General features: G+C 41.7%; 1 protein-coding gene across 1 annotated transcript in view; it reads right to left on the bottom strand.

Moving 5' to 3' along the window:
• Nucleotides 1-6,578, bottom strand: part of EPHX1 (epoxide hydrolase 1, microsomal (xenobiotic)) — an 11,007-nt gene extending 4,429 nt beyond the window's left edge. The window contains exons 1-5 of the mRNA XM_010284706.1: nt 6,396-6,578; nt 5,263-5,443; nt 2,898-3,125; nt 1,806-1,935; nt 1,100-1,314 (exon numbers count right to left, since the gene is read on the bottom strand). Of these exons, the coding sequence (XP_010283008.1) occupies nt 1,100-1,314; nt 1,806-1,935; nt 2,898-3,125; nt 5,263-5,443; nt 6,396-6,575 (934 nt within the window). The 5' untranslated portion in view covers nt 6,576-6,578. The remainder of the gene's footprint in view (nt 1-1,099; nt 1,315-1,805; nt 1,936-2,897; nt 3,126-5,262; nt 5,444-6,395) is intronic.
• Between the last annotated feature and the right edge of the window lie 3,573 nt (nt 6,579-10,151).

The raw sequence follows: 10,151 nt of genomic DNA, 5'->3' as shown, positions 1-10,151 counted from the left end.
CAGGAATGCTCCTGCTCCAGCTCCCAAAACATGAACTGGCTGCTGGTTCCCAGTCTGCGCAGTCCGCTCTGACAGACCACGTTACTGGCAGAGACAAGAATCAGCCAGAAAACCACAGCAGAAGGAACCTGGCCAGGCATCTTTCAGCTACCAGCTTCCCCATCTTTTCTTAAAACACAAGAAGAATGAGACACGAGTAGTTTTTAGAAACCACAACTCAAAAGGAAGCAAAATTATTTAAAATCCCTAAAATTATCATTTTGCCTACACATTGTAAGACTATACCTGCTTCTGTAGATAGCTTATGGAAAACCATTAAGAAATAGATGCCTTAGATACATTTTTAATAAAATCCATGAGTGAATTGCTCCGGCACTACAAAAAATTAAAAAATATATTCAGTATTCTTGACTGTCGTCCAATTCAGTTGCAAAACATGTTTTTAAAATAGAAACTATACTTAATACTCAGATACTTAAAGTAGTTAAACAATCTGAGTGACTAGCTCATCTAGAAAGAACATTCATAGGTAAACTTTTTTTTTCCTTGAAAGTCTGCAAAAGATTCAGAACAATGAATGTAAACAAAATTTTATTTTACTTTTCAGGTATTACTCATCCCTATAAATAAGCTACACTCTGTGCCGAGACAGCTAAAAGCTTCTTGTACTTTACATTATTTGAATGTGATCCATTCTCTGCGAAGAAACTATCTTTTGCTCTCAGCATAGCTGCATTTGAAATCGAATTACAGTCCCCAGTGATAGCAGAAGTGGAAAAGTATTAAATAAACTATTTATGAAAACTGAAAATTAGGTCAGTGGCACTTAAGAGCATGTTCAAAGTTGATGTGCAGATTTACCACTTCTGCATGCAAAAGTGAATGTAACGCTATATACCTGTATGTAAGCTTTTCTGTCTTGGATACAGAAAAAGGAGCCCACCTTTAAAACCTCTAACCTTCCTACTTCGATTTCCCTGAACAAAACCCTAATTTTCTGCATATTTTAGGCAGTACGCTTTGTTTCTATAAAAGTACAACTAAACCGAACAGACTAAATATTCTGAGCTCAAAAGGTTTTTTTGTTTGTTTGTTTTACCAACAGTATCAGGCTTTGTAGCCTGTATGTGAGCATAGCCAGACTCCAGCAGCATCCTGCAGAGCCCTTTTTTCAAGAAGGGAAACATCCGCCTAACATCTTCATCCTGGAAACCGAAGAGCCCTGGAAGATAGCGGCCCAGCAGAATGGACAGCAGGTGAATGAATCCCATGTTCGTAACCGAGACTAGATTTAAATGGAGACCTTTCACACGGCTAAAAAGAAAAACAAGAAAAAGCCCTCATAAATTAACAAAAATAAAACGTGATTCAAAGTTGTTACATTTAAACTGTTACTAACAGAAATGAACATACTTAAATTCTGACCTGCTGATTATATCATGACCTTAGCTGTACTTTGCAGTGTGGCTTTTCACACAAAAATGACAAGTCAAAGGGGCAACCATCAGTAATCGGCGCACACTCTTAGGCACTAAGCCACAAATCCTCCTTTTGTTACAAGTACTCACCCCCCCCAGCGGGGCCATTACAAAACTACTGCACAATTGTTTGAAAGAACAGGTATCTAAGTACGAACTGAGGTATGCGATGTCGCATCACTGCTTAACACTGAGCACCGGAGGGAGAAGCTAGACAGTACTCCTATGGAGGACTTGGACAGGAAGTCTCACGTGCACAAGAAGTATTCAATGAACAGAACAGCTTTGCAGGCTAACCATGCAGCACTGCACTGAAGGGGTACTCACCTGGGAGCTATCTGGGCCAGATTGGTGCAGATGAGCCAGCCCCAGTCACCACCTTGTGCGTAGAACTCACTGAATCCCAGTCTGAGCATCAATTCATAAAAAATAGAAGCAGCACTTACAGAATTAAAGTCTGCATTAAAAACAAAACAAAAAAACACAACACTGTTGCATTAATTCCAGATACACTTTTGACTGTGCAGCATTTATTCTCCCCGTAAAGGCAACATTTAAGTTCCTAAAAAGCTGTAAGGTCTAGAGAGCAACAGAAACTGTGAGGTGAAAGTCCAGCCTTCACCGCAGACCTGTGTTCTCCTAACTCCACCAGCTGCCCATGCACTTGCCCCACTGAGGGGTTGCCAGACTCCCTTTAAACTGAAGTGATACTCCAGCTGAGCCCTGTCAGAGGCACTGAGCGTTGCCTAGGGAATGCATTTCCATTTTGTCTACTGTAAGCACAGTCTCATCTTAATGGTAGTTGGAATCTTTTAAGTTTCCACTAGTAATGTACTTCACTCCACTCCACTAAACACTGACCACATAAATCATAACCAGGGAAGTAGAGAAAAGCAAAACCAACCTTCCCCACATCATTCACTCGGTATCACTTGAAATACTACCTTGCTCCAATTTCTTGCACCTTGTGCTGGTATAATTCAGAGCACAGGCTGAACAAGCAAGTATTTGGCTGCAATCTACCATGTAGATACATGAATTGATTTGTTTCAACTGTTGCTTCTCACCTACCTGTATAATGCTGTTGAATATGGATTCAAAACACCCAAAAGGAACAATAACAAATTAAGTTTACACTTCCTGCTCACCCACACATGATTCATTGACTCAATTACAATTCAGGAGTTGTCACTTCATAACTTTTTATAGTCCTTTAAATTATCTACACATTGCTCCTGAAACTAATTAATGGCGTCACCTGAAGTCACACTCATATCTCCCTCTTCCCACATGATATACAGGATCTTTATTTCTACACTGGAAAAACATGAAGAGCCAGGCGTTACTGTTCTGCTAACGGGGGCTCTCTCGCTGTGAGCCTAGACTTTTGTTAGTTCAGCTTCTTCTCAAACATCGTACCTTTTTTGTGGGGTGCTTCTGAGAAACCATAACCAGGGATAGATGGGCAAATGACTTCAAAAGTGTGTTCATCACTGAGGCCATGGCTTGCAGGATCCGTCAGGAGAGGGATAATTTTGTAAAACTCATAAAATGAGCCAGGCCAGCCATGAACCATTAGTAATGGCTTTGCAGACTGGCCTTCACGCAAACAAGGAGGCTTTACGTGAACAAAATGGATATCAATGCCTGTAAAAATAAAATAATTAATTAACATGCACAAATTTACCGTGACACTGAAACTAATCACTGAACAAATTATGAATAAGGCTTTTCTGAAGTTCTTTTTTGGTGAGCATGCAAACACACTGCACTTCTCTGGATCCATTTATCCAATGGACAATTAAGCATCACAGCAGCCAAATGAGGTTGGCATACTTCTGTTTTAAAATAAATTGGCAAATTATGACATAGAAGCGAAGCAATCTACTAACGGTAACACAGTGACTCACACAGCTTAAAGGCAGAAAAGACAATTCCATCATTTAGTCCAAGTGCCCTTAAATTTTACCCAAAGGTGTCTATATGGCACCAGATAGGCTTCAGCCAGCCACAGATTTTTTCCTCCTGAAAGGCATACAATTGCAGCTTGAAGGCATCAAGAGAGAGGGAATCCATCACAACCAGCAGCTGTTTGTTTGGGGGCGTTAATCACTTCCCTTGTTTCCCGAGTGCCTTACTTTCCATTTGAACATGTCTGGCTTCTGTCTCCAGCCATTGATCTTAATGTTGCAGCAAAAGGAATTTAAAAAGCCTTCAGTGAGCAATCTGTCTGTTAAGGCCTCCTGTAATCAAGTAACATCTTAACTGCTGATAAACCAATCATGCCGAATCAAGGACTTGAAAAAATGCCTTACTGCGAGTTAGCTGTAGTTCTTTTGTACCTTTTGTCCAAAGCTTTCAGTATCTCTGAGTAAACCAAAATAGGAATCTATGTTCTAGTACCAGTCTCCTCATTGTTAAGTAAAAAGGTAAAAATTGCAGTCCTATTTCCTTTGCGATCCTTGCAATAGCTAAGCAGTAGGCTTCACACAGCACTGCACTAGTTACTTCAGGTGAACTGCTTTTCCTCAAACCCATTCAGGGCTTTGCTTTCCAGGAAATAATACTTAGCTCTTAGTAGAGCCTGAATGCCGCATTTCTTGATGTATTTAGCACATTTTACATCAACTCCAGTTCACCAGCAATCCCCCTCTCTTTCACTGACTGAGATTTCCCCATCCTTGACAATTCTGTAGATTTCTGTATTCTCTGAAGTGATGACAGAAGCTAGGAATCTGATACACGGCATGTTTGATCTGTCTTTTCATAGCTCACCTCTGTAATCATTCTTAACAGTGAAATTTCTCTTCCTATTGCTATATATAGCGCATTGTCCTTAGCTTCTTTTCCCTTTCTTGTCTCAGAAGATACTTTTTTTCTTTAAGGGGAGACTCTTTGCATTTATCTTTATCGGCACTAACCATGCTGTATACGTATCTTTATGTTCTAACCACTAGGTAACAATCATTTTTTGTCCCAAATCTATTTGAAATATTATGGAGAACTCCCCCATTTGAAATAACATACACAAAAAAAAAACATAAGAGCATAATCGCAAGTTTGAATTCTGCTATCATGTGAGAAAAGTGCCTGCTGTGCTCTCAATCTACAACTGTACCCCCAAATGACCCAAGCCCAACCCTTATTCAAGGATTTAAAATGTCCAGTTTGACCAAGCTCCAGCACCAGCAGACCTCAGCTGAATGGTCTCTTTCAAAAGGTGTCTGTGCTTTCAATGAAAAGACAAACCACTCGCTCACACCTGGCAGCGCATCAACCCCCAGGGAAAGGCATTCTGTGTTTCTAGGCCTGCAAATGCTTGAAATGGCACAGCAGAGCACATCTGCCCTGCCAAGCAGGGACAACCTGGACAGCCAGCACGCCCAGCTGAGGAGGGCCGCCAGACTGATGGCATCATCATGACAGCAGCAGCTGGGGAACTACATGGAGCAAGAGGAGGCATCTGCGGGTACTTTTGCGTGCAAGTCAGGGAACATGTGTACATCTTAACATCCAGTTCTGCTTCCAAATGCCTGTGCTTGGCTCCTGTTAACACCAGCTGACAACCCATCCATGCACAAGGGAATTCCATTTGTCATTCCTTGTCCTAAAGGCTTCAGTTACGATGAATGAGTTTCTTGCTGCTCCAGCAGCCGTGCCAATGATCCATGCCATGGCAGCCAGGAAGGCCCATGTGACACAAACACAGCATTCTTACCACTGAGGTGCCTTGTAAACAACATTATGTATTACTGTTTATTTTTTAAGTGAAAAGGCCACACACCTTGAATCTTGGTTTTGAATTGTGGGTACTTGTTGAGAACTTCAACTTGTTTCTTCCAATTGAACTGGTTTTTCCAGTAGGAGACAACCTTCCTGAGATACACCGAGTTAGTCCCATAATGGAAGCAACTGTTCTCCAGCGGCTCAGTGAATCGGGCCTGGTCAAGTCTCCTAAACAAGTCCTGTAGGGAACAAGCAAGAAGAGACATTACAAACACTTGTGTCTGCCATTTTGCGCAGTACTGTGCATGGTTTCTAGTTATTCCCAAGGGAAATGAGAACAACAATGAAAATAACATCTCTAATGACACCTGCACGTTTTGCTGACGCTCCATCAGCTGTTCCAATTCTTTTTCTCCTCCAGATGGCCTCCTTCCTCTTCCATTTACAGCTGTTCTTAACACTTTCTCCCTCCTTGTTTTGCAGAGCTGGCTAACCTGTTTGCCCGGCTGATAACCACAGAGGACAATACGCTCCTCTGACAACACTGTGGCTTCACAGGTTAAGTCTTGTTGCCTTTCCACGGTATTTTGTTCCTCAGGTTACCTGTGAGCCCAACCTCATAATCAATGCATGGATCTGGCCCAAACCTTTCGCTCTCCTTCCCAAACCAAGGGACTGGATGTCTTCACTGGGAAACACTCTGACGGATTTTGGACAGCCACAAAGTTGGTGACACTAGACTGGAGTGAAAGTTTCTCAATCTAGAATAACAAATCAAGGTTACAGGGGATGCTGATGATACTGCAAAATCAGTCTAAAAAAATCACTCAGCAGGGAAGGACAGCCAAGAGCCCCTTCCTACTACAAACAGAACCACAGAATAGTTGAGGGTGGAAGGCAGGTCTAGAAATCTAATCCTGCTCAGACCTCTGTGGGCTTTACAGAGTAGGTTTATTTACCAGCAATCTTGCAACAGCCAGCTGAGAACAAAATTGTATAGCAGGATGTGAAGTCTGCCTACCCATACCTGTCTTCTGAAGTACTGAAAAATCCCTTCCCCCAAGTCCTGGGCATCATTGCTCACTCTCATAAAGGTAACTATTGGTTCGATTTAAAAATGACTTCCGGACAAGTTCTGCATTTATTTGGCCATTTCATACTTCTCTGTCCCCAGTACTGAGATTTGCTTACGCTCAGCTCTTCTTCTGTAGTTTCCACCTTGAATGGCCGAACAGTTGCGTCTTCTTCAGTGTCAGGCTTTTGTCCCTTGCCCCACCATCCCTCTTTGAAAGGTAATGTCTCTTCTTTCTTCTTGGAAAGTAAGAAGTAGACTATGACTGTCCCCAGAACCAGGAATACTTCAAGTAGCATAATGCCTGCAAGAGAAGACAGAACTCTGGTAAGCCCAGTCAGATAGTTCAGAGACATAAAACTTACTTTGTAAAGAATATAGAGGTTTACTTGCTGCTTAAGATAGGATTTGATCTACACGATGTTCTGTCACTCAGAGAACATCAACACTTTTGTAAAGTTCCAGATATAAGATGTTTTAACCTACACAACTCAAATAGGGAGGAATTAAGTGTTTTACATGAAAGACATTTAGTAAAAACAGAATTCAAAGCAAGTCAAGAGACCACATGGGCTTGGTAACTAAATAGTCCTCTGATTAAACATGCCACGTTGGCTTCCTCGGTGGCCACTGATTGCTGCTAATCTTCAACAGTAAAGGAGGTGACTGTGGATATAATTCAAGTTTAATGCTTTTCCTTTTCCCACAAATTCCAAAGCAGAGCATCTCTTAAGTAAGGCTCAGGCATCTATTGTTACAGATTTAGAAGGAAAAACAAAAACAGGATGTATACAGAGAATAAAAAGTGAAGAGCATGAGGGCAGCCACCTTATACGTCCCAATCAGTCTAGAGGAGTGGGGCAGGGATATATTTATATAACCCTTGAACAGCAGGGCAAAGGGTAGAAGGACCTTCCCTTTCTTTCTCCCTCTGAACTGTTTTGAAAAGAAAACAAAAGACTACATGTGTCCTCTCCTGGCTCTTAAACATCCTTCCCCAAGTGACAAAATTCTGTCAAAGTGAAGAACAACACGATTTGACTGCGTATCTGCATAACCCAACTGCAGGGCTGTTGTCTTTTAGTCAAACAGAACACCTTAACAAAAAAAAAAAAAAATCCATTTTGAATATATTCAAATACTGTTTTGTGCTGCAAACAGAAAAAATAGCTACTCAGACTTTAATGTTTTCAAGCATCTCTATAAGAAATGTTTGTAAGGTGGTTTGGGGAGCAGCGCTGTCATCATTTTAATGCATAATTTTAAAGAATGTCATGTTTCAAACACTCATTTGCTGGGGAATTGATAAGCCATGAAGTATTTCAAAACTTCTGTAAGGCAAGCATTGTCTATGAGACAGAATAGTCTTCATTCTCTCCAGAGCTGGAAAGTTTTGTTGGTTTTGCTGCTGCAGAGTAATTTGATGCTCAGCAATTGCCCAAAGAGTCAACGGAATGGACCAAATTTATTCCTGGATCAAAATAAGTTAATGGGAGTTCACATGATTATTAACAGGAGTAGAATTGACCTGTCTTGTAAGTGCCTTTATGTGACAGGACACATTTAGGCAACCTCTTGAGTTTAATTTTCTAATGGCTGACAATAAATAAATTAAATAAAACTGTCAAAATAAGCAGCCACTGAAAGATTTGTGGAGAAGTCAGGCACTAAGCAGATAGGAGAGAAAGCAACAAAAATATATTCCTTACATATGCAAGTGCTACAGCCTTGAAAATCGACCCGAAATTCCTTAATCCTCAGAGGTTGGAGAAATGGGAATGATAGGCACACCGAAAGAACTTGACCTGCTTATTCGTTTCACTTGTCCTTCCATAATGTCTGCTGTTTGAGGAGGTGCTAGTTTTTCTTCACTATGTTTTCTGGAGCACAAGACAACGATCTTTTCCCGTCTCCAGTATACTCGGGCCATAGCTTACTCCAAAGTTAAAAAGTTTGTCCAATTTCAGCTTGCCTCAACACATAAACCGATGCAGTTTAGGAGCCTCCAGAGCACAATTAAATCTTACTGCAAAGCAGAACTGGAGGGGCTTTTAGAAACCTCAAAGCACTTTAGATAGAAATAATACGTACCACAGTATTTAATGGCATTTCTATTACTAAGTCTTCACAGCGAAGAACAGCAACTTCCCCGAAATCGCAGCACAACTCGGGCTGTGTCTGGACTACAAAGGTTCACCAGCGTAACTACGTAAACACCCCATATGAAAAACTCAAAGTCTTGGCCAACTTCACTATGCTTACAAAGCCCCACGACAAGCAGCCATGCCCAGAGAAGAGAGAGAGCTGCTGCCAGTGCCAGCCCCGTTGTTCGGGCAGGATGGCTGGGGTACCTAAAAAAACGGAGGACTCTTCTTCTCCTGGCTTATGCTGTATCAGCACCATGGCCTCTGCCAACGCGGTGACAGAGGCGCAGCACCCAAGGCAGAACTGCTTTACCCAGGAACAGAATCTCAGAAGTTTCTTGCTAGAGAATGGGCTATGTCCTAAGTCACTGGAGTACTGAGCTACACAAATATTTTTGCTTTCCCCATCTGCTCTCAAGGAGACTTGAGAAATCAGAATTTTTGCAGCGGAAGATATGGGAGGGATTGTGTGCAAACATGCGTATTTTGCATTCACCCTAGAGTGTGTGTACAAAGAACTGTCTATGTGAAAAGATACCCGTTTTTGCCATTAATTCCAAACGGACTTTAGGATGAGCTTGTTTACAATCCAGTAATTAGTGCCAAGCCCAATTTCAGGTTTCACAGAAGTCCTGTCTTCTATTGCAGAGAATTGGGGCCAGTGACAAATTGATTTGCATGAGACTTGGAAGAAGTCACCTCTGATACTGCTTGGATTATTTTTTGCGAGCAGAGAAAGATGCCATGTTGCTCCCTGTATTCGATCTCTCTCAGTTCCCTGGAAAGTGCCTGTAAAATTTCTAATTACAACGAACACAAGGGCCTAGAACTTCAGCTACGCTACATTTTTCTTCCCCAAGTGCACAGGAGGAAGAGAAAGGGCAAAGTGCGTCAGCAGTATTTTGACTTGCACCAGTTCATAGCACACTCTAAGGGATTGTTTCGCCAGTGATGAGTTCCCGGAACGCAGCGTGCTCCTACCAGCCTCTCCAGCCCATGCTGAGAGGAGACCACTCAGAGCAAACGCACTCCGTGATTTCCCAAGTTTGCTATTCCAGCTAGTTCTCTAAAACTCCCGTGTGTTATTTGAACGGCAGAAAGCAGCCTCAGTCGTGATGCATCTGCACCAAAATTCCCTCCGCTAATCACTACTGAGCTGTTGCGAGAGGGAAATTAGCCCCTTACCCTTGTTCCACGATACAGCACCGTGAATGCGGAAGGAGAAACAGGCACAATAAAACTTCTCTATACCTGCCGTTTTCAGAGATGTAAACAACCAGCTGCTGGTGGTTTTATACTCTGAAGTCTTTTGATACAACCATGCTGGCATGTTGCCTTTAAAAATGACTACTTCAAAGGGACTTCATGTTTTGATTTGGCTTTTTCCTCTTTTTATGTGACCAAAGGCAAGGCCTTAGAGGGAAGTATTTCCATTTATTCCATGGTCGAGGACTTAGGCTCCAGGGTGGATATTGTTTGCAGATAGCCCTTAAATACCTTAGACAATACTTTTGTCCTAAAGAGTCCAAGGAAGAATGTTTTTGTTTTGCTACTTTAAAAACATGTTTTGAAAGAAAAACGCTGAAGTGTGATGGATCCAGCAAATAACCCAAAATCTAGCTCCTCTTGAAGTGCAATTCAAGAAATAAGTTATTTGCCAGAAAACACCAAAACTTTCTTACAGTATCTTACCGCTCCTTGTTGAAAACACTCTTGTTTTTTCATCATCGT

The sequence above is a fragment of the Phaethon lepturus genome, unplaced genomic scaffold (assembly GCF_000687285.1).
Source record: "Phaethon lepturus isolate BGI_N335 unplaced genomic scaffold, ASM68728v1 scaffold41193, whole genome shotgun sequence".
In the NCBI taxonomy this organism is placed as follows: Eukaryota; Metazoa; Chordata; class Aves; order Phaethontiformes; family Phaethontidae; genus Phaethon; species Phaethon lepturus.
Note: the sequence above shows the minus strand (reverse complement) of the source record. Positions and strands in the feature narration are given on the sequence as shown.